Below are 24,298 nucleotides of genomic sequence, written 5' to 3'. Positions count from 1 at the left end.
AAGAGTACATACCGTATGATTTTAAATATTTGTGGCAAATATACACAATCAAGTACTTTTTATTTTGGATTTTATTCGAATGTGGCAACCTTTTTTCTTATCAATATATTTTCGTGAATGCCATTAAGCTACTTTAACTTCTTTTCATAGTCAGCCAATTCTGTTTCCGCTCTGTTAGTAATTTAGTTATAAATAGGTTTTATTTGGTTATTTATCTGCATAGTGGGTTGAACGAAATGTCATCCAACAGCGAAGCAAGTGGCTCACAACAAACAAGCGACCCAAATAAGCGACAAGAAAATGGAAGTGGCGATTGCAGGAAAATTGCTTTGATAACCGGCATAACTGGGCAGGTTCGTATTATGTTCTGTAAAGATCAAATTTACAAAATTGCTTAAGGTTTTTCACAATTCAAACCTACAATATGTACATACAATGTACGATAATTTGGTAGGGTTAATAATTATGTGAATATCTGCTTAAGAGAAACATTCAGTTTGTGGTTTTAGTAAGAATTGTTTTCATATGTATATTCAGCTGAGTAAATAATATTTGGCCATCATATCAACATATACTTTTGTCCACGTATATACATTTTTTATACAAGTTTTATTCAATCTTATTTTATTTTGTTTGGTTTTTCGTAACCAAAGGACGGCTCGTATTTGGCGGAGTTTCTCTTAAAGAAAAACTATGAAGTCCATGGCATTATTCGCCGTGCTAGTACTTTTAACACTTCTCGTATTGAGCATCTTTATGCCAACCCTGTAGCACATCAAGGAGGGAAAATGAAACTACATTATGGTGACATGACAGACAGCAGTAGTTTGGTGAAGATCATCAGCATGGTAAAGCCAACCGAAATTTATAATTTAGCTGCACAATCTCATGTAAAAGTGTCCTTCGATTTGAGTGAATATACTGCCGAAGTAGACGCTGTGGGCACATTACGAATTCTAGATGCTGTTCGTACATGTGGCATGGAAAAAACTGTACGATTCTATCAGGCTTCTACATCAGAGTTGTACGGAAAGGTGGTAGAGACACCACAAAACGAGAAAACACCGTTTTACCCTCGGTCACCTTACGGTAAGTTAATTCAACATTTATAAAAATACATAATTTGTTATCTATTCTTTAAGATTTACGAATTTATGCGAAGGCTGATGATTTGTTCTACATTCTTTATAGCTTGCGCCAAGATGTACGGCTTTTGGATTGTTATTAACTATCGTGAAGCATATAATATGTATGCCTGTAATGGCATATTGTTCAATCACGAATCCCCACGTCGTGGTGAAAATTTCGTGACACGCAAAATAACGCGTTCCGTAGCGAAAATATTTCATCAACAATTGGAATCTTTCGAATTGGGTAATCTTGACTCGAAACGTGATTGGGGTCACGCAATGGATTACGTGGAGGCCATGTGGATGATGTTGCAATTGGAAAAGCCTGCTGATTTTGTGATTGCCACCGGTGAAACGCACAGCGTTCGTGAATTTGTCGAAGAGTCTTTCAAATTCATTGGCCGAGAAATAGTTTGGCAAGGCGAGGGAGTTGATGAAGTGGGTATCGAAAAGGATACCGGCGTTGTGCGTGTACGTATTAATCCGAAGTATTTCCGTCCAACAGAGGTGGATTTGTTACTAGGTGATTCGAGTAAAGCCCGTCAAGAGCTTAAATGGTCACCTAAGGTTACATTTAAAGAATTAATTAAGGACATGATGGAAGCGGATATTGAACTTATGAAAAGGAATCCAATTGCCTAAACTAGTGATTGCTTCCTAAGTGTGATTTATTTGTGACTTTGACGATAGTACAATCGTTTTTTTTTATGAAAGCACAAATATAGTTTAGCAACGGATCGCGTATATAATTTGTATTATACATAATCATTTATGTAGTTAGTATATAAGTCCTTTGACTTTTTGTTTAATTTTATAGTTTGCTACATAATATACATTGTAGGTATGTGTTTTTATTGTATTTAAATATATTTTATACAATTTGCATTCCAAAGCAAAACAATTGTATTATGTGTGCAATAAATGTGCTTTACAGTTCAAAAGCTTTTTGTAAAAATCTAATAATTTATTTAATTATAAAGTTCATAGTCGGGTCTTATTTTTTGGCTTAAACCATTCGTTTGTTCAATTTATGAGGTAAGAATAGAATCTAGGGTGACCAGCCTTGAATAAAAAAGTGGATTAGTTACTGGCAGGAATAGAACTTTTCCAAAACAAATATATATATTTATTGCATATATAGTTGGATTTATTTTACTTTCATAGTCGAGTATAAATTTACCTTTTACCAAAATTGCACTGCTAGTATGCGATGTGAAATGTTCACATGCATACTTTCAATACAATTTTTGTAAAATATGACTCAATGAGAAATATTGATGAAAGGTCATATACCATATACATACATTGATTCTAAAAAAAGAACAAGAATGTTTGACAAACATTAATTTTTGCATAACAGTGAATAAGAGTAATAGACTAAGTCTTTAAGTTTCTTGTTTTTTGCCAAATGGGTTTATTTTCGACAACCAGTTTGATGTAGGCGAGGATGGTGCTTCACTGCAGGACAAATAATAGTTACTTAGCGCATATCTTTAGTTATAAAAATGTACTTACAGTTTTGTTATGCGTTCGATGTCAGCATCGTCGTTTCCTTTCGCCGACTTTTCATTGATATGACTACCACTAGCTTCGCTAATACCTGCATTTCTCAGTTGTTCAATTAATTTCATCCGGAATTCGACTTTATGGGGTACAATAGGGTTTTCAGCGCGTATTTGAGCTTGCAATTTACGTATGGCCTCTTCGTATGTATGACCGTACCATTCAATTTCTTCTGGTGTATACTAAAAAATATACAGAACGTCATGACGATCCAAACAAGGGCAATTTATTAAGTTACGTCATACCGAATCCAAATAACATTTAAATTCCTTAAGAACACGCGCTCTCTCAGAAGGATTATCCGATAAATTGGGACAGCCATCCTTCAATTCCATTAGGATTTTGCGTTTCAACTTCAGGGCTAGTGCAGAACGCAAATCGCATGCAAGATTCTGAAAATTATAATATTTATTACTGAAATATAAAGTTATTTCCTCACAACTAAAATATTACACACCTTCAGAAGATAGTGATCGAAGCCATGACAATCGTGAATTTGATCGATGGTACGATCAGTCACAACCATTGAAATATACGCATTTAACACTTGGCTGTGCACCACAGAACGTCGTAGCGTCGGTACCCAAAAGTGTGGCACTCGCCTTTTTTGTGGATGACGTTTTTGAAAACCTTTGATAACAGCCTCTCCACCCCAAATTCCTTCATGTGATTCAGGGGTGTCGATTAATGGCAAGGGTATATTTTGAACAGGTCTTACTGCCCCAGTCACTTCATCGTGTTCAAAGGGTTCAGTCTTTGGAACATAGTGTACGGCAGCTGGTGTAGTAAGTTTCCATTCGCGCCAGAATTTTTTGTAAGCCTCTGGCAGTTGTGCACCAAGACCTTTGTCGAAGCGTGTTAAGCGCTTAAAGCCGTGCAGCAGTTGAGGTCCCTTTAATTAATACAATTTCGTTAAAATTCTCTTACAAGCACTCTACACAATTTCAAAAATATTATTAACACAGTAGCCTAAGTATTTTAAGTATTGTATTTATTTCATTTCTTTTGGAGATTTTGGCACAAAACATTTGCTTGTATTGCGTCACTATCACAATAAATTCGAAACTTACCTGCGATGTGGCGTGTGCCATGCCTAATTTTTTGAATTATAGTGTGCAACTATTTCGTTTTTATGATAACTGTTCTCCTGATTTTAACACAAGAAACAAAATTTTTACGTTAAAAACAATTTCTTTAAAACTAATAAATGATTTTGAACTCTGATTCCAATTGAAAGTGGAAAAGATAGACATCAATCACGTTTTGACAATTCGTTTTCGTTTCCCATTCAGCTGATTCTGCTATGACAATCAGCTGTTTGCGCAGATATGTTATATATGTTATACAGCAAATATGAACTTTTAACAAAAATAATTAGACTCATTTGAGTTTTACTAAAATATTATCAGTAAGTAATAAATGTTTATATTTAATTTTGAGAAGTTGTTTGATTTTTTAAAATATTAGACTAACAATTTGTTTTTAGTTGGAGCTATACCAATTTGCAAATGTTTTAATTCCCAACACTAAAGAGCACAGGGTGACATTGTGTAAAAATTATTGATGACTGAAGAAATACTCATTTCTAGCATTCACACGTTATACTCGTTTGAATTCATCCGTTACAAAGAGAAACCTGCCATGGTGTAACGGATATTCAAAAACTGTTGCGCGAAACAAGTTCAGCTAAATACCAACCATTAAAATATATACATAAATAAATGAACGATTAAAAACATACATATAGCAACTTTTATATATCGTAGATTTTATTCCTGCGCAAAATGTTTAAGGCATTCAAGTTCACAAAATTAAATCTTATTACAATAAAACTAAATAGATTTATATATAGCACATTGAAAAGTTGTTCGCTCACTTTTCTTATGAGTATGAAACGCACAGTTTATTTAAAAGTAGTCTATGTACAGTTAAAGTAGTTGTAAATATGTAAACTTAATCTATTTTATCAGCGTATAGGTATTAATGAGGAAAGTATCTTTCTTATATTTTAATTATACAACAATTATCTAAGTTTACATAAGGATACTTCATTAAAACAAACATTTTTTATCGCAATACATTTATATATAAGTATTCAAGTCGGCGTTTAAGCTATCCCATTGTGTTTCTTTTAATGATTTAGGAGTATAAATGATTTTTAAGCATTCTGAATACAGTTTTTGGATTAAAAAGTTTGAAATTTATGATCATTTGTAATTTTAGCCTTATTATTTAATTTTGTAATGTAATAATGGATAAAATATGACCAAAAACCCTTTATTCTTCCATTTATAGTAAATAAATGCATTATGTATGTAAAATGTTACCGTTTTTTTAAGCTGGCGCGCTTTCATCGATAAGATCAATGGTATTTGGAAAGCTAAAACCGTTAAAATAAATGTCAAGTTATTGTGAATAAGCAAAATCGCATGCAATACTTATGACTATAACTCATTTTGACTATGAAAATGAACACTTATTAGCATAATATGTATAAAATCGACTTTAAAGGAAGATTCATTAAAAAAATAACCCAGAATAATAACAAATTAAAATTAAAAAAAAATTGATTTTACTTTCGATAATTAACCCTCACTTGTAGTAGTATAATATAGTTTGTAGATTGTAGTTACTACAAAAGTCGAATTCAACTAATCATGACAATATTTGTTCGATCAATTTTACATTCGCGCACATATTAGCAATTGCCAAACAGGGGATTTTCTTCTGATCACGCTTCATTTATTATCCACATCCTTTGAAACAGTCTTTAAAATTTGATAACTGGGATTGGAAAATGCATCCGCTGCTCTCGCACCATTGTTATTCAACTTTTTCGGTGAATTCACATTCACATAGTTATCGCTGCCGCTGAGTTCGGTCTCGGCGATGTGATGACGTGGCGACGGTGTAGGCGTAGCACGTACATGTTGTTGTAATATGTTTTTGGCGAACTTTCGGTCTTGCTCTGGACTGTCGCCACCATCATCGGAATTGTGATGTGTGCCCGTCAGCATTGGTATCTCCTCCGGTTGTATGCCCTCTTTCTTGCGATGCTTATTGATTGGACTATCGAGATTATTCACTAAGGTTGGGGAATGTTGTGATATTGGTGGCGCTGTGGGTGCTGTATTATCTGGGAAGGTGAAAGAAGTTGTTGTTGTATTTGTATCATCATTTGAATTTTGATAGTCTTTGGGACGTGTCGGTGAGAAAATGGTTGTACCAGTTTCGATGCTCATATTTAAGTAGTCGTCGGAAGTAGATGGCTGTATACCTGGGTGAACGTAATGGTAAAGGACAAACGCACACAAATGCACAAACGCATGGTAGGCAAGACGGAGTGTGGGGTTAGTTGCATGAAATCGAAGACAGATGTAAAAAGATGTGTGTGTATGTATGTAGGTGGAAAGATTTTAAATAGAACATAGAAATATGTAAGACTGGTTAGTTAAAGAAAGACACAGTCACATTTATATACAATTTCAAATAGATAATTATGTGTGTAAAAAGGATTTTTGTATGTATAAATAAAGGAAATCGGGTGAAGTGCATGTTCGAACTAAACTTACGTATTTCAGGCAGTATATGGCCGTTTACATAGCGTGGTGGCGCCGGTGCCATTTCGTCTGGTGAGCCCATTAGCGACAGATAATCAGTTGGCTTGGTATTGGCATTATCCATGTTCGCGCGTAAATAAGTGTCATTCAAATCAACATAGTGCTGTTGAAAAATTAATATATTTTTTAGTACATGGTCTATAGGAATTTTATCCATCTCTTTATTCAAATACACAACAATTAGTTTTTGCTTTTAAAACGGTTATGGATAAGTGGCAGGGATGTTAATCAAAGGTCAGCTGTTGGCATTCTTTTTTTAATTTCTTAAAGTGGATGCAAAAAATTTTGTAATTTTTTTTGTATTGGTTTCCATATCATTCAGTTGTTGATTTTATTTAATTTTTTTTTACTCACATTTGTCACATCCTCGCCCAGCATACGTGCGAAATACTTTTCCAACACATTAAATAATGGACGGCTCTCCGGATTTGTACTCCAACACTCCAGCATTATATCATACAATTCATTATTGGCATATGGCGGTTTCTCCATGCGATAACCATCTTTTATTTTTAAATATAAGCTCTGATTCGGATCCATACCGGGATAGGGTACTTTGGCCAATGAGAAAAACTCCCACAAAACAATGCCAAACGACCAGACATCAGTATAAGTGCTAAATATGTGATCACTGAGCGACTCCAAGGCCAACCATTTAATAGGCAACGGCGCTTCGCCTTGTTTCTTGTAATTCTCACTCTTATACATGGAACGTGCTAAGCCAAAATCGCAAATTTTCACCACATTATCCTCACAAAGCAGGATATTACGAGCCGCCAGATCACCATGCAACACTTTACGCGATGACAGATAATCCATGGCGCGTGCCACTTGGAATGCCCAACTCACCAGCTGTGTTGTGGTAATTGTCATGGCTTCTGTACTATCTGGTTTGTAGTTGGAGCGCCAAGCAGGTTGCACAGAATTATTGGATAAGACATTATCATCGTCTGTTGAGGAAAAATAACAAACAGATTAACGGTGTTAAAATCAAATACATTATAATATGAAATGCGGTTACGCACCCTCCGGTATTGTGGTCATTACAGTCTGCTCCGTTGCACAGCTATCCACATGGCCTTCGTACAAATCCGATTGACGCAAATATCCGGTGGAATTGGGACGGCCGGCACGTGTGCCGGAGCGTGGGTCCTCGTCGGAGTTTCTACGATTATTTGCCGTATAATTATTGTTCATATTATTCATATGATTAACATATTGGTGATTTGCAAATGCCAGATTAACATATCTTACTCCATCACTGATTCAAATAAAATGCAAGGCATCCATAGTGCATAAAATAGTTGTTGTTATGAGCACCACAAATATTATTCCCATTGTAAGTACAAAAGCATCATTCGCATTGGAAGTAGGAAGTAGTAGGGACAAATAATTACCAGCACCACAAAAATATAGTTAAACACATACAGACATACATAAATCAGTTAATAAATGGTTCACAGAAGTGGTATTTACAAGTATTTAAAGTGCAATTTAGAAAAAAAGGTTAGTATTTAACATATTTTTTAGATATTATCACTTCGCAGCGTGAGCGTCACCCAAGCACTGGCCAGGTACGGTGCCTGCTTTGCTTATATAGAGCCAGCTTCATAACATCGACAACACTTCGCGGCGTGAGGGACAACCAAGCACTGGCCAGGCACGTTGCCTGCTTTGCTTATATAGAGCCAGCTTCATAACAGCGACATCACTTGCCAGACACGATGCCTGCTTTGCTTATATAGAGAATGCTTGAAGCCAGCTTCATAGCAGCGACACAACTTCGCGGCGTGAGCGACAACCAAGCACTGGCCAGGCACGGCGCCTGCTTTTCTTATATAGAGCCAGCTTCATAACAGCGACATCACTTGCCAGACACGGTGCCTGCTTTTCTTATATAGAGCAAGCTGGCAGCCAGCTTCATAACAGCGACATCACTTTGCGGAGTGAGCGACAACCAAGCACTGGCCAGGCACGGTGCCTGCTTTTCTTATATAGAGCAAGCTGGCAGCCAGCTTCATAACAGCGACATCACTTTGCGGCGTGAGCGACAACCAAGCACTGGCCAGGCACGGCACCTGCTTTTCTTATATAGAGCCAGCTTCATAACATCGACAACACTTCGCGGCGTGAGCGACAATCAAACACTGGCCAGGCACGGTGCCTGCTTTTCTTATATAGAGCAAGCTGGCAGCCAGCTTCATAACAGTGACATCACTTTGCGGCGTGAGCGACAACCAAGCACTGGCCAGGCACGGCGCCTGCTTTTCTTATATAGAGCCAGCTTCATAACATCGACAACACTTCGCGGCGTGAGCGACAATCAAACACTGGCCAGGCACGGTGCCTGCTTTTCTTATATAGAGCAAGCTGGCAGCCAGCTTCATAACAGCGACATCACTTTGCGGCGTGAGCGACAACCAAGCACTGGCCAGGCACGGTGCCTGCTTTTCTTATATAGAGCAAGCTGGCAGCCAGCTTCATAACAGCGACATCACTTTGCGGCGTGAGCGACAACCAAGCACTGGCCAGGCACGGTGCCTGCTTTTCTTATATAGAGCAAGCTGGCAGCCAGCTTCATAACAGCGACATCACTTTGCGGCGTGAGCGACAACCAAGCACTGGCCAGGCACGGCGCCTGCTTTTCTTATATAGAGCCAGCTTCATAACATCGACAACACTTCGCGGCGTGAGCGACAATCAAACACTGGCCAGGCACGGTGCCTACTTTTCTTATATAGAGCAAGCTGGCAGCCAGCTTCATAACAGCGACATCACTTTGCGGCGTGAGCGACAACCAAGCACTGGCCAGGCACGGTGCCTGCTTTTCTTATATAGAGCAAGCTGGCAGCCAGCTTCATAACAGCGACATCACTTTGCGGCGTGAGCGACAACCAAGCACTGGCCAGGCACGGTGCCTGCTTTTTTTATATAGAGCCAGCTTCATAACAGCGACATCACTTCGCGGCGTGAGCGACAACCAAGCACTGGCCAGGCACGTTGCCTGCTTTTCTTATATAGAGCCAGCTTCATAACAGCGACATCACTTGCCAGGCACGATGCCTGCTTTGCTTATATAGAGAATGCTTGAAGCCAGCTTCATAGCAGCGATATCACTTTGCGGCGTAAGCGACAACCAAACACTGGCCAGACACGGTGCCTGCTTTTCTTATATAGAGCAAGCTGGCAGCCAGCTTCATAACAGCGACATCACTTTGCGGCGTGAGCGACAACCAAGCACTGGCCAGGCACGGTGCCTGCTTTTCTTATATAGAGCCAGCTTCATAACAGCGACATCACTTCGCGGCGTGAGCGACAACCAAGCACTGGCCAGGCACGTTGCCTGCTTTTCTTATATAGAGCCAGCTTCATAACAGCGACATCACTTCGCGGCGTGAGCGACAACCAAGCACTGGCCAGGCACGGCGCCTGCTTTTCTTATATAGAGCAAGCTGGCAGCCAGCTTCATAGCAGCGACACCACTTCGCGGCGTGAGCGACAACCAAGCACTGGCCAGGCACGGTGCCTGCTTTTCTTATATAGAGCCAGCTTCATAACAGCGACATCACTTCGCGGCGTGAGCGACAACCAAGCACTGGCCAGGCACGGCGCCTGCTTTTCTTATATAGAGCAAGCTGGCAGCCAGCTTCATAACAGCGACACCACTTCGCGGCGTGAGCGACAACCAAACACTGGCCAGACACGGTGCCTGCTTTTCTTTAATAGAGCCAGCTGCCAACTAGCTACATTGTTGAGTTAGAACCAGAACGTATAGCTGCCATTCAAATCGACAGATCCAAATCGGCAAAATGTTCGTATACAACTATAGCAAATAGCTGCCTTTCAAAAAGACCGATCAAAATCAAAATAAAGATAATTTTAGGCGATTTTATACTATGGGGCATGCACCTATGAACAATAGTATAACTTCAGTGCGGCCGAAGCTAACGCCTTTGTTAGTAATTAATTCAAGTTCTTAAATGGTCATTAGCGCTAAAAGTGTTATGAATAGGCAATGGTTTTGTTAGTGTTGCACAATTGAATTAAAACGGAAGTAATAAAATCATAGGGTTCAAGCAAACAAAAAGCCATGCCACGAAATATTACATAAAGAACATTCTATTGGAATTGCAATTGTTAGATACAAATATCGACTGTAAAAAATGCTAATATATGAATATGAACTTCTGAATACTTGTTTTTGTTTAGTAAAATTCAGTTAGTTTAAGATAATGGAAACTAAAAACGAGTAATCTTACATCTCTATTATTATTAAAAATAGTTATTATTGAACTGCATGCCATGTAGTATATACATGAATATCTTAACCAAATATATGAGTAAATAAGCTATTATTTGATACGATGTAGAAAAAAGGACATACCGGTTTAACTCGAAATTATCCGAAAACCTCTGTTTAGTAATGGTTGGATCAATTTTATCCGTTTCAGGGTTAATTTGATTTATAAATCGTTTACGATTGCGCAGTAAGAAGTTTTGTACATTACCATAACGACAGTACTCCACAATAACCATTAATTCACCTGAAAAAAATATGTTCAAAATAATATAATGAAGTTATCTAGAACAATCGAGTGATTCAGCTACACACGTTTCGCAATATTTTTGGTTACTGCACCCAAGAGATTGACAACATTCAAATTTGGGCCAAGATGCACCAAAATCTTTAATTCCGTCACCAGTGCACGCATCACCTCATTATCAGCAATACGTTTGACCATTTTCACAGCCACTACGGTTTCCTTTTCATCTGGTCGTATGCCTTCCGCATGAGCTTTTAGCACCACACCAAAGGCGCCGGCACCCAATTGCTTTCCCAATTTAAGTTTTTCACGTGGAAATTCAAAAGCACGATCATATGGCAATAAATCGGCCTGTTCGTCTAATGTCAGCGCTGGATTTATATGCTCCACAGCGCCGTCTTCGAAATTTGCCAAACCGGCCGCTTTGTAATCACGCAGACGCTTTCGTTCGCGCATGACACGCACACATAGATAAATCACCAGGGCAATAAGGAAAATGAAGAAGAACAGTATGGCGAGTATCCAACCGACGCGCATGCGTGGCAAATCTGCAAACAAATTAAGTTATGAGTTTACTTAGATTATTACATGCGGTTAAAATGAAACTCACTTGTTATTTTAACCGCCGAACTCACTTCGGCAGAACCCAAACGATTTGAAGCCACACATTTGTATGCACCTTCATGTTCAGGTTTGATATATTGTATAATTAGTTTGCTGCCGTCGTCTAGAATGTTCACATAACTGCTGTTGTTCAATTCAACATCGTCCTTATACCAATGTACTTCCGCTGCTGGTATTGCTTCCGGTTTGCATTCCAATTGTAAAGCATCGCCTAGTTTGCGCTCCATTTTATCATTCTCATCAAGATTGGTATACCGCATGATTGGAGCCAAGGGTTCTGCAGAAGAAAAAAGAGAATGAAAAAGTGCGCATATTTATTTTGTTCAAACGTAAAGCAGTTACTCAAGAACTTCTGGCGAAAGCCACACTCATTGTCGAAATTGGTGTGATCTTGCTAATTTTCGCAAAACAAAAATGGATTTAGGTGCCAACTTACCATTAACAAAAATGCTCCTATATTTAGTTTCTTGCATATCGGGATTGTTTGCATTACGTGCACGACACTCATAACTGCCCTGATCGCGATCTTGTATATTTTCGATTACCAATGTTTTTTGATACGAGTAGCTGCTTGAAGAGTTGCTGATGACAAAATCTACAACAAGAAGATAAATGTGATGAGTATTTAAAACCAATTGCTTTCTTAATATGGAACTTACTGCTGCTGTCCTCTTCCACCAATTCGCCATCTTTATACCAATCCAGATCGTCAGAGAAGTAATAAGAGAGAGCAGCACACGTGAGTGTCACCTCATCACCGCGTGCAATTTTCTTATTCTCATCCGTACCGTATATGGTCATATTTTCATTTATGTCGCCAATAAGCACGTGACCTTTACCTTCACCCATACCTTTCGGATTTACTGCTAAACAATGCATAATACCCGGCTTTTCTGGCGTAAAAAATAGGTCATGTATATATTCAACGGCCGTTGCGCCTGGTTGCGCATTTCGTGTAGACTATTGTTGTTATGTAATAAAGTTAAATTTATGTTAAAATATTGGTATGAAAGTAAAAAAAAATCAATAAAGTTTGCATACATTAAAATTTTGATCCATTCGCTTGTTGCACGAAGGCCAACGCGGCGATATGCTACACGGTGTAAATACCCATGAGACTACGGCGAAAGGAAAGGATAACACTTTGCATTGTAGATGTGCTTCTTCGCCAGCCTGCACATACACATCCTCGACTGTTACTTTGGGTTTGTCGCTGATGCTCACATTGAATTTCAACTCTTTCACCAGCAATTCATTCTTGGCGCGTATCACATATTCACCACTGTCCTCCAGTTGTGCATTCACAATTTGCAGCGTAATCGAAGTGTCGGTGGTGTTGATGATATATTTTTTGGATGGATGAATTTGCGTGTTGTCTGGTTTGTACCAAGTAAGCGTAGGAAACGGATAACCGCGATATTTAACATTGATCTGCACCTTTTTATTCGCGCTACTGGCGATTTTGTAATAACCGGAAGGCTCACTAATGTTGATATAGCCCTCATCGCGATCTGGCGATAATGTGTTTAAAAGTATTTATGTAAAAAATGTTTCGCTTAAATCAATATAGCTTGTATACTCACTTAAAACTGTCATTTGATAATTGTTGCGTCCAACATTTTTCGAATGGTCCGTGCAAATGCATTCATAAAGACCAGAATCCGATTTCTTAGCGTTTAGTATTGTCAATTTTGCCTCGCCGACTTGATGTGTGGATGTTTTATTTATAAATGTTGGTATAGTTTTAATCATGCGGTCCTATATCATATAAAATATTTACAAGTGTTTAGTTGAAGGAAATACTATTGGTGCAAGTATTTTAACAAGTATTGCTTTTCATATTGGTTCTCATCACAAAATACATCTTGATTTGTTATACCCTAAACAGCGTATTTTTAATTTGCCACGAATTTTGTAAAACCCAGAAGGAAACGTCGGAGATCTTATAATGATGAGCTGAGTCGATTGTCTATGAGTCTGTCTGTATATATGCAAACTAGTCTCTCAGTTTTTGAGATATCGATATGAAATTTTGCACACGTCCTTTTCTTTCTAAGAAGCTGATCATTTGTCAAAACCGCTGGTATCGGAGTTTTAGCATATACTTAGCTGCGATACAAACTGAACCATCGGAATCAAATGTTTGCACGGAAGACTTTTTTATTTGACGACATATCTTCACGAAATTTATATATAAATGATCAGGAGGACGATTTCGACTAAATTTAGTACGTGAAATTCTTCTTATCTTAAATCCCACCAAACTGTTCAAGCCACAAGGTACCGAATATGTGAACCCTAGTATCTATAGTTAACTTTTGACCGAAAATATCGGTCAATGCAAGGTATTTCCAATTAAAATTCCGAGATAATCGTTTCCTAACAATAGAAACATTGTGTATCAGAAATGGGTTGAATCGGTATAATACTCCCCTGAGCCCCCACATAACTAATGTCAGGATTTTCGGACATCCGACTTATTTTCCTCCATGTGATTGATGATTGTATGTAAGATACCTTATTGAAACTCAGGTAACATTTTTTTAATATGTGGCATGATAATATTTAATAGATAAAATCGGGTCGATACTATCCATAATCCCATATACTACGTATAATGATTTTCGTTTTTCTAACGAAACTTATGATGCATGTGTCGGTCAGTGTATTAGTTATATAGAATATATGTATCAATAAAATTGCTTATATTCTGTTTCTCTGGTTGACGATTTACATCTTAAGATATTTCCCAAGCTTTTATTCTTGCACCCGAATTTAGCCCTTCCTTACTTGTTTTTTTATACAAAATTTTAATAAAATAAATTTTATATATTTCATTATTGCTTTAATTTATCTCACCTCATCAACTCCTGGCGGTGTTTTCCATTCTGTTGAGTAGGAAACATCAAAGGCGATTTTCACATAGCAATTCAGCGTGAAATTTTCACCAACGTTCACATGTCCACGGGAATTTGAGGTTATAATCGGTTTCTCAATATATTTCGTACTCGCTATTTGTATAACGATTTATTGACGATGAATGTCGTAAAGCAAAAAAAAAATTATGTAAATATATAAGTAAATGTGTTTTTCAAATAAAAGTTACTAAAAACTAAAAGCCAACATTACTTGGGAATAATACATAGAACAGAGGAGTACAAATCGTACAAAATGCATGCAAATACATTAAATACGAAAAAATAATATACAGCGTAGCATATACAAATCAAATATTTTATATAAAACACTACAAACAATATACAATACAATTTACAAATAAATACATACAAACTAAATAAAATGCAATTTGAATATTTTTTAATGAAGGTATACAGATATACAGTTGTGAAAATTAGTTATGAATGCAAAAATACTTCGATGCGCTTGAAATGATAGAAATGAAATGATACTAGCAATAAGCACCAGTTCCCGATGTGTTTGTTTTTCGAAAATGTTATATAAGCTCAGTTGGTAAAAACACAAACTGGATTATATTAGACAAGAAGCTCCATTAGCTAAAGCTGTGTATGCATAAACAAAGTACCTTTATTTAGGTGAAATTCATAAACAAAAAAGCTATTTACTATTATATTTGTATAAAAATTATAATTATTGCATAATTTGATTAAGAGTTTGTGCTTAATGTGTGCTTCGAAAGTCTCTTGTACGATAGTTCTATTAGAAAAATGCTATATAGGTCTCTTGAATTTTACTAATTATACAAATTCATAACTTTTTCTATTGTAGTTGTTGGAAATAACCAGAAAGACAGTATTTTAGTGATAGTCTCCACTATCTTTTAAGCTCAATTCAACTAATACCATTTTCTTAGCAGCAGCTTAAACTTCTAAAGCTTATTATAAAAATAATTATTACTATAACCCTTAGTAATATTTTAGAAGAAGATTTCACTACAAATTAGAAGCATATTATCACTTTGGCTGTGATGAGTCTCAGTCTCATTTTCATAAAGATTTTGATATACCATATTGACCACAAATCTTTACTTTAAAATTGTGCTTTAGAAATTTTCGCGAGTTTGCAAGTTTGCTTTTTGTTTGATCTAGGCTAGGCACTTAGTTACATTACATAGAAGTATATCATATACCATGTATTAAAATACATATATAAGTATACTTTTTCAGTTTTATAAGTTTTCTACAGCTTTTCTTCCATACTCTTCATTTACTTCCTTCCCAAGTTTAAAAACTTTTCATAACCTTTTTACTTACCAAATACAATATGCACGACTTTAAAGCATTTTACGCGCCAACATGTGAGCTTCTTTTAAGCCAAAAGCTTTCGGAGCATTTTACGTGCCGAAATGTGAGCTTCTTTTGAGCCAAAAGCTTTCGCAAACTTTTTAAGCGTTAAAATATGAGCTTCACTTAAGCCAAAAACTTTCGAATGAAATTAAAACGTGGTACATATGTATGTAGATAACATTTAATGTATAAATTGTGCGTTTGAAAAATTTCGTTGGAAAACAAAAGTATGTAAACAGCTATAATTTTCCAGCATAACTCATGCGCTTTAAGAAAATATATTAATTGAGAAAATTCCGTGCATTAAACAACAATCTCGAAAAAAGGGTACGAAAAATCTACATGAAAATGTGTAGCTTTAATCTACTGTTATATGCTGCTAATATATAGAACTTACATCGTAACGCACCACGGAATCGTGAACTATGCCATCTAGTTGTTGGCGCAGCGCGTTTTAAAAGCGGTCTTTTTGTGTCGCGCAAACGTGTTGAACGATGTGGTTCGCTTTCATAAATATGATTTTCTTCAACAACAATTCTGTCACTATTATCAATGTCAGTGCGCGGGTCGTCTGTATAATTGTTAACTACTTTTGCGTTTTTATAGCCAAAAAGTGTAGTCGCTTGAGTCGTAACGTAACCGTCACCATTAGTAACACCCACAACATTTGCTAGGATATTGCTATTATGAGTTTCAACGCCAATGATACGCTTATTTTCATGATCAATATTGCCATCACCAAGATTAGTTGTGTCAACATTAAGATCAACATCCACACCCATTTCCACAGCTGTTACAACAACAGAATTATTCAATATTGTATGCAAAACAGGCGATTTGTTTCGTTTAGCTACATCAAAAATGCGGTTAGTGACAAACATGATTTTGTTAGTTACTGTACTTGTTTCGGATTTCGTGCTTCGGCTTGGTCTGGGTTTATAAATGCGTTTAGTTTTTAGGGATATGATTTGGTTGTCGTTGTGCTTTGGTTCGTTTCTAGTTGTGGTATTCATTGTAGCTACTATAGCCTCCACCGATGTATTATCCGATGCTTCAGTTTGTCGAATATTCATACACACAAATGTATAATTAATTGATTTTTTTAATTTTTTAATGTTAATTACAAAAAATTTAACGCGTTTTCGTTTGTTAAGTATGTATTTCAATAACCGCCGGAGTGATAGAGGCCCAAAATGATGTATAGGAAAAATAGAAAAAGGCCATGTATGTAAGTGTGTATACGCATGTAAACTATGTAATTGTATACTTAGGAGTAAAATACTCGAATAAAATTGAAATAAAAGAAAGCCGAAAAACCAACACCAAATTTCAAGTTAATAACCAAATAATTGTCATAAGTTATTCGTAATTTTTAAGAGTGGATATATGTAAGTATACAACTATTTTAGGCTTAGCTTAACTCATACTTCTTAATAGAAATATACTAAAACGTTTTTGATAACGTCAGAAAAAGTTAACCCTATTTTTTTCCAAATATTAGTAACATTTTCAATCATTTCAACTAAATATTTAAATAAATTTTGTTTAAATTCGTTTTCGTTCATATCAAACCGTAAGTGAAAGAAAATAGTATTTTGTTTACAATAAATGTAGCTGTAGTAAATAAGATAGGTACAAGAGACACAGAAAACAATCACAAATGGGGTGCAAAACTCACGATTAACAGGTTCGTTACCACTAAAAAAGATCTCAAAGGTTTGTTCCTCCTCATCATTTAATGGAGACGGCACTTTCGGTCGGCACACATAGCTGCCGCCATCGGTAACGCCGCGTATTTCGACGACGAAACCGCGCTGGGGATTATAGCGGCCGGTATTTTCACTGGAAAATGTCTAAATAGCAATAAAACGTTTTGTGTTGAATTTAGAAAAAAAGTTATAGACTTAAAAACTAACTATATGAACGAGCGGTAAGCGAGTAAAGAGCACAAAAGTGATGACGGTGTGTATGCGGGCGTGTGTAATACATAAAGCTAACGAGAGAAGACGAGCAAAGTACAGGACTCTTAGGAATTGTATACAAAATAAACAATATGAAAAATATCTTTATGTTATATAAGTAGGTATATATGTATATATTGGTATAATAAAAACGTGTACAAATTTTGTGAGTGTTTACTTTTTAACTTTGTTTGGATAGGTTAGTTTAACAAATCGTTCATGTGGCAGAGTGGACACAGGTTTCCACAGGGGCAACTGAGAACTTGTTATAATGTAAAAATACAAGAATGTATATAATGAAAAAGTCAAATATGTAAATGTGAGAATGTCTACATATACTCTGTTTACAAAAATGATTTCTGTGGATGGACTACAAAAGTACTTTTTTAACTAGTGTACTAATATTCTGTTATATAAAAATAATATGACTTACTAACATACATATATACATACATAACTGCATTGTATTTAAAAAATATGCTAAAATTTTGTAATAATTTAACTATCTGAATTTCGGAAATAAAATTATACTGGGAACTGTATATATGGTTTTAAAAATTCTTAAACAGATTCTGGTAGCGCTCTCTAATACAAGTATAAATATCATACTAATATACAAATACGATCAACATGTGGGCCAATCAAAATCCGTGATAACCGGAAATTCCAACGAAACTGTGTGTGAATTCATCAAAAATCAGCCGAAATCATCATTGAAATTCATGGAAACGGAATTGAACATCTCCAAAACATCGATTTATCGCATTTTGACCGAGAATTTGGGCTTACGAAATGTGTGTACTCGGTTTTTTCCGCACAAATTGACTGACGAGCAAAAATTGCTCAGAATCCAACACGCTTGTGACCGATTATTTGACCAAAAATCACATTTTAACCATTAACCACCCCTTGTATTCACTTGATATAGCACCGTACGACTTCTTCCTTTTCGGAAAAATGCATTTGCCCATGAAAGGAAAGCGTTATGCAGACGTAGAGGCCATTCCGGCCAACGACCTAAAACACTCGTTCGATATGCTTTTGGACCGTGCAAAAAGCTGTATTGAAGCAGGAGGAGACTATTTTGAATAAAATAAATTTATTTTGCCGAAAAAACCATTTGTTCTGTTTTTTGTTTTTTTTTAAGTCCTGTTTACTTTGGAACCCACCTTGTTTTATAAGCCACTAGAGCTATCCCTATTTTCATAAGTTTACAGGCGAAGGAAAAACGAAATAATTTAAACCACTCATATTGAAACCAAATTTGTGTTTTGATGATACGGTATTTTACATTTTAGGTGACGATATACATATGTTAAAACTAGGTGAAGTACCTAATAACTTTTCATTTGGCATAAAGTGAATTGATACCAAAAAGAAATGAAACCATTGTAGAAATTCTTATAATCCCTTGCAAAACGAGTGTACTAATTTACGCCTAAACGACTATTGGTAAAGTTTACATTTCCAGGAAAAATTCTTTTTAGTTTTAGTGTGAATTAACCCTCAGATCTTTCTTTAGTTTACACTATTAATCACATTTGCTTTTGCTGCCTAATTTGAAATATCCTGGCGTGATATATGCTAAGGCTCAATTGAACGCTGTCTAATCAGATGAAATATATATATTTTCTTTTATATTGAAATTTCCACCAATTAATCATATTATGCAACATTGATATAAGGACTACCTACAATTCTAATTATTTTGTTATATAAAACTTATAATTTATGATAATAACTTTATCTATTTAGCAAATTTGTACTTATTTTTGTATTTATAAAGAGTAATGCCAAATAATTACATATTTATACAGGTTGGCATACTGCTAGAGCTACTTTACTATGTACTCTGTGTACTGTCTACTATATCTACTATATTTATGGATGTATATGGTACTATATATTGCTTTTGGGTAACTATAATATATAATAGTCGTATGTATATATACAAGGTATTGCGATCTACATAAATTTATTGTTGTGGTTTTTTTTTAGATAAAAAAGACTTGAATAACATACGTTTCATACTAATTATATAGTTAAGTGAACTAATTGTGCTTCCATTGCGGCTAAAGCAATCCAAATCAGCAATGTTTCTCACATTGTGTATGATGAAACCGATTTTTGGATCGAATTCAATTGAGTCATACACATTGGCAGGTGGAAAGCTTGTATGCTGTGGCGTCGACTTAGAGGAACACAAAACTTTTGCCTCCACCCCATCCTAAATATAATATAAAATATTAAGCCAAGAAAAAATGTATGTAGCATAGCCATAACCAAATTAGTTAAAGACACAAATTAAATGAAATATGAAACCGAATATGACAATTAGCATTGATAAACATTGAAATTAATTAAATATTTCATTGAAAGTGCAAGCGAAAAAATTATTAAGCTCGTGTATGCGAAAAGTGTAAAATTGGAAGAGCTTAAAAGCAAATTGACATTTAGTCAAAATAAAAACTCGTTTGTACATATACTTACTTCACCATGCGACGTGGTTAGCAGCACTTCTATGTCGGGCATAGTTGGTTTGCATGGTATGACCGTATCCTGGTACTGTAGCGCACTAATTACCGGAAATTCATTTTGTGACAAAAGATTAACGGGATCTGTGGGAGAATAACGGCGTTAGTAAATATAATCAATGCCTCTACGACGTACATTTATACTTACCATTAACGTATATGTAAATTGAGGACGCTTTATAATTATTAACCAACTCTACAAGTTCCTCGTCCTGCATTGCGTCTAGTCTATTTGGAATACTCGATTTTTTTATGCAATAGTAATTACCCAAATTCTTGCTAGATATATCCTGTAGATATAGCATACTGCCATGGGGACGTTGTGGATCACCAGTGTTAAATGTTTGCTCGTCGTAATCAACAGTATCACCAGGTAGTCTCCACGATAATGGTTCATCGGCCTCACAACGTATTGTATAATTTGTATTTAATTCAAGTGTTACATAGTCCATTAGAGGTGTGATTAACGGTGCACCGTATTCGACAGCATCATTACGACGGAATTCCTCGTCGTCGTTTGTTGGAAATAATTGTGGCGCTGAAAGAAATGTAAATAAAAACTTATTAGTTATATAATAATAGAATGTATGCGGATAACTCCTTAAAATGTTCTAGCAAGCTCACATAAAGCGTTCTCTATTAGATTATGCAAGTTTGTTTGACTTATGCGAGTTGTCTGTTCGTTTCGCTACTTTTCAATTTTGTTGAATGGAATGGTTTTGCTGAATAACAAACAGTTATGTATATGTCTTTATTAACATTCATAAAATCTATTCTTTCGTATGCCCTGTGAGCATATTTCTTACTTGAGTGCCAAAAACACACATACATACATACGTGTATATCTATATTATGTTGTATAAGACTTTTATGTGGTTGGCGCACGCATTCCAAAACATACATATGTACACACTCACAAACTGAAATAAATTTTAATATATGTAACTGCTGGAAGCCACAAAAAAGCAGAGATCGGATGCACACAATTAAACTGTGTCGCCAGTGGCGCCAAAGTCCAACTCTATTTACTCACAAAGAATTCTTTGCTTTTTGGTATTCTTATTGGATGAGGTGGCGTTTAATTAAAGACAGCTGTATAGCACCAGGGAAGTTATTTGTAATCGCAAACGAATGGAAAAAATTATAGCAAAATACATACAGATCGATAAAATGGGAAAAAAGAGATGTGGAATAAAACGTCTAACTTTGAGCAAACAAATTTAATATAATTTCGTCAAATAGAAATACACGATAAAAATAATTATGAATGATGAATATTTTTACAGACTTAAAGATTTATATGAATTTGTGGCTAAGAAAGCTTTTATAACCTAATCACGGTATATTAAGTTTGCCGCGAACTTAGTAAACCCGTAAAGAAAAAGCCGGAGAACTCCCTATCGTTTCCGCGTCTCAGTATATTCCAAAACTAGTTCTTCAGAACGCATGTTATTGGTGACTATTTATTTTACCAATAATCGGTCGGTGACTTTGGCACAACGTGAATTTCGTCGCAGATTTCCTGGCCGTCCGACGCCTGCGACGTTTAGCCGCTCGGCTCGAAGAGACTGGCCCAACACGAGATGCTGCCAGGCGTGGCAGACCCCGGAGTAGCGGTTCTGCAAAGAATATTGCTGCTGTTGCCGAGGATGTCATGCAAGCGCCGTCGACATCGACCAGACGACGTGCCACGCAAATGGGTATCAGTCGACGGTGTTTACAGCGAATTTTGGTACAAGATTTGAAGATGTATCCGTACAAAGTCCAGACGGCCATTCTTAATCACCACCAAGAGGAAGATGATTTTTCATCAAAAATAATCATGAGTGATGAGGCCCATTTCCATCTTAGCGGTTACGTAAATAAGCAAAATTTACCCTTCTGGGGCACTGAAAATCAGCGTGTAACCCACATAGAGCCATTACACCAGCTCAAAGTCACTGTATGGTGTGCTGTTTTCGCTGGAGGAGTCATCGGACCTTTTTCTTCGAAGACGTCGCTGGCCAAACGGTTACTGTGAGTGGTGAGCGCTACAGAGCAATGATAACGAGTTCTTTTTACCGCAACTTGATGAATTGGGATTGGAAAACATGTGGTTCCAACAGGACGGGTGCAACGGCACACACTGCACGTGCCACAACCGATATGCTGAAGGATGCATTTCCCGGGCGCCTAATCTCCCGTTTTGGCGATTTGCACTGGCCAACAAGATCGCCTGATTTGACCGCTCCAGACTTCTTTTTGTGAGGCTTTTAGAAGTCGCGGGTTTATGTCAACAATCCTCAGACTCTTGCAGCTCTTAAAGACAATATCCGTCAAGAATGTCAGGTAAAAAGGGCTCAAATGACAATCAACTGTGACGGTGGCCATTTACATGATATCGTATTCTCGACTTGATGTAAAAAAATTTAAAAGACCAAATAAAAATAATCCACAAGCAGAATCAAAGTTTTTAATTTTTAAAAAAATTACAGCCAAAAAACATCGGAAAGTTATTTTTGCGCCACCTTGTATATCTGTCAGAGGCTGCCCTGTCGCCGTGTCTGTAGGGCGGCTGCGGAAGCGTTGGGATGCCAAGCTTGGTGAGGTAGCTGTTCACAAGAAAGGCGGTGTGAGACGAGGCGTTGTCGTGGGGCAACTTCCAATCGGCTGCGATGTCTTATCGGACCCGATTGACCCGTCGTTTCAGTCTCCTGAGGACTTCCATTGGCTTGGCATTGACGGTTTGTCCAGTAAAAACAAATTCATGGTGGACGGTGCCTTTGATATCAAAAAAGACGATGAGCATCGTTTTCACTTTGGATTTGCTCATTCTTCCCTTTTTTGGGCAAGGAGACGCCGACGTGTGTCACTCGGAAGATTGCTTCTTTGTCTCGGGATCTTACTCAAAGATCCATGACTCGTCACCTGTGATTACGTTATTCAAAAAATTGGTGTTCAAATTTTCTTCCACTCGCCGCAACTTCTGGTCGTACCTCTGCTCTAACGAATGCTGCATTTTCGGCTTGCACCACTCACAGAAACACGTCGCGTGAAATTGTTTGTCCTGACTCTCCAGGTGTCTCCAGGTGCTCAGAGACAACTGACCAGCCGCTCGTTCGTTAGCTAGGAACGCCTTCTACCGAATCCAGTCGCTGCACGCACGCTCCGAAGTACAGTCGCGGCGGAAGAAAATCAGTCCTATTAGTTTCCGGACAAACCCTGTATAACTGCTATACGAACTGCCCGATCAAAATAGAGATAATTTTTTACATTTTTTTGCTATAAGAAACGTACATGGGAGAAGGGTATTTTCTTTCAAGCGTGGGTGCGCCTGAAGTGAAGGATTTTTTATTGTTTTTTTTTGGTTTTTCTTAACTTTTGTACGACTTGCAGCTTGTGCTTATAGGAGAGCAAGTAAGGATAATTAGTATTGTTATGTATTTGTCAACAGCACTTGTCAATATGCCAAATACGAATGCCCATTTGTTATCACTTTTATCATGGATTGAAAGGGCCCTATGTCTTGCATACTAAATATAAACAACTATAGGCACGCACAAATGTGAGTTGCATGCATATTTACGCAAGCTAAATTGAATGCCACACGCAATTGCCATTCACGTACATATATAATTGTATATATAGTACATAAGTATACATGCACTTCTTAGCCAAATGCATTTCTGTTACTATAATGTTTTATACAACATGAAAGTTATCTGACAAAAGTTTGGTTAAAAATATGATATTTTTTAATTTAATAAAGATGTAAATGAGCTAAATATTAGTGTATGCGTATGGCAGCACACAATATTATGTAAAATATTTTGTGTTATAAAGGGCTTGATGGATTTGAATCCAGCCATGGGCACAGTTTGTAAAATACGAGCATATATTTTGCTAGATTATTTGAACTCTTAAACTAAAGTTTTGGAACAAAACATAGCATATAAAACATTTAAACATGATAAGGGTTAACTATTTTTCAAAAATTTCAGAATTTGGTCCTTACTTTCCCCCAACGGTAACAATTATATACGCTAGAAAATACAAATTTCACTCTTAGTACTCAATA

The 24,298-nt window shown here is 36.6% G+C and overlaps 3 protein-coding genes across 11 annotated transcripts in view; 1 reads left to right on the top strand and 2 right to left on the bottom strand.

Annotated features, from left to right (window-relative positions):
* The first annotated feature begins 107 nt into the window (after positions 1-107).
* Positions 108-2,195, top strand: LOC126752420 (GDP-mannose 4,6 dehydratase). Its single transcript, XM_050463198.1, has 3 exons — positions 108-353; positions 654-1,089; positions 1,192-2,195. Exons 1-3 carry the CDS (start codon positions 237-239, stop codon positions 1,770-1,772), a joined length of 1,134 nt encoding a protein of 377 aa, XP_050319155.1. The 5' UTR covers positions 108-236; the 3' UTR covers positions 1,773-2,195.
* Positions 2,196-2,253: 58 nt separating this feature from the next.
* Positions 2,254-3,955, bottom strand: LOC126752421 (39S ribosomal protein L28, mitochondrial). Its single transcript, XM_050463199.1, has 5 exons — positions 3,764-3,955; positions 3,151-3,585; positions 2,939-3,085; positions 2,646-2,875; positions 2,254-2,588 (listed from the first exon to the last, which is right to left on the bottom strand). The coding sequence occupies exons 1-5, from the start codon at positions 3,782-3,784 to the stop codon at positions 2,516-2,518; spliced, it is 906 nt and encodes a 301-aa protein (XP_050319156.1). The 5' UTR covers positions 3,785-3,955; the 3' UTR covers positions 2,254-2,515.
* Positions 3,956-4,437: 482 nt separating this feature from the next.
* Positions 4,438-24,298, bottom strand: part of LOC126754238 (vascular endothelial growth factor receptor 1) — a 70,204-nt gene continuing 50,343 nt past the window's right edge. For 3 of the 9 annotated variants that reach the window (XM_050466221.1, XM_050466223.1, XM_050466222.1), the window contains 16 exons: positions 20,390-20,779; positions 20,198-20,325; positions 17,425-17,599; positions 16,144-16,536; positions 14,341-14,492; positions 13,065-13,239; positions 12,523-12,992; positions 12,141-12,441; positions 11,918-12,076; positions 11,468-11,758; positions 10,926-11,405; positions 10,698-10,857; positions 7,339-7,574; positions 6,668-7,263; positions 6,266-6,416; positions 4,438-5,970 (listed from right to left, as the gene is read on the bottom strand). In XM_050466221.1, coding sequence (XP_050322178.1) covers positions 5,432-5,970; positions 6,266-6,416; positions 6,668-7,263; positions 7,339-7,574; positions 10,698-10,857; positions 10,926-11,405; positions 11,468-11,758; positions 11,918-12,076; positions 12,141-12,441; positions 12,523-12,992; positions 13,065-13,239; positions 14,341-14,492; positions 16,144-16,536; positions 17,425-17,599; positions 20,198-20,325; positions 20,390-20,779 — 4,796 coding nt within the window. In that variant the 3' untranslated portion in view covers positions 4,438-5,431. Of the gene's footprint in view, positions 5,971-6,265; positions 6,417-6,667; positions 7,264-7,338; positions 7,575-10,697; positions 10,858-10,925; positions 11,406-11,467; positions 11,759-11,917; positions 12,077-12,140; positions 12,442-12,522; positions 12,993-13,064; positions 13,240-14,340; positions 14,493-16,143; positions 16,537-17,424; positions 17,600-19,729; positions 19,935-20,197; positions 20,326-20,389; positions 20,780-24,298 lie in introns of all 9 variants that reach the window. The other 6 variants (XM_050466227.1, XM_050466225.1, XM_050466224.1 and 3 more) reach the window with 6 other exon arrangements.

This window comes from Bactrocera neohumeralis, chromosome 3, assembly GCF_024586455.1.
Source record: "Bactrocera neohumeralis isolate Rockhampton chromosome 3, APGP_CSIRO_Bneo_wtdbg2-racon-allhic-juicebox.fasta_v2, whole genome shotgun sequence".
NCBI lineage: Eukaryota > Metazoa > Arthropoda > Insecta > Diptera > Tephritidae > Bactrocera > Bactrocera neohumeralis.
This window is presented reverse-complemented; position numbering and strand designations above follow the sequence as displayed.

What these genes read in the sequence shown, in the direction of transcription:
- LOC126752420 (XM_050463198.1), top strand. Translation starts at nt 237, where the DNA reads ATGTCATCCAACAGCGAAGCAAGTGGCTCACAACAAACAAGCGACCCA. An exon ending in TAACCGGCATAACTGGGCAG is followed by an intron (nt 354 to 653) that starts GTTCGTATTATG and finishes TCGTAACCAAAG; the next exon opens with GACGGCTCGTATTTGGCGGA. An exon ending in TTACCCTCGGTCACCTTACG is followed by an intron (nt 1,090 to 1,191) that starts GTAAGTTAATTC and finishes CATTCTTTATAG; the next exon opens with CTTGCGCCAAGATGTACGGC.
- LOC126752421 (XM_050463199.1), bottom strand. Translation starts at nt 3,784, where the DNA reads ATGGCACACGCCACATCGCAG. An exon ending in TCGATCACTATCTTCTGAAG is followed by an intron (nt 3,086 to 3,150) that starts GTGTGTAATATT and finishes TATAATTTTCAG; the next exon opens with AATCTTGCATGCGATTTGCG. An exon ending in ATCGAACGCATAACAAAACT is followed by an intron (nt 2,589 to 2,645) that starts GTAAGTACATTT and finishes TTTGTCCTGCAG; the next exon opens with TGAAGCACCATCCTCGCCTA.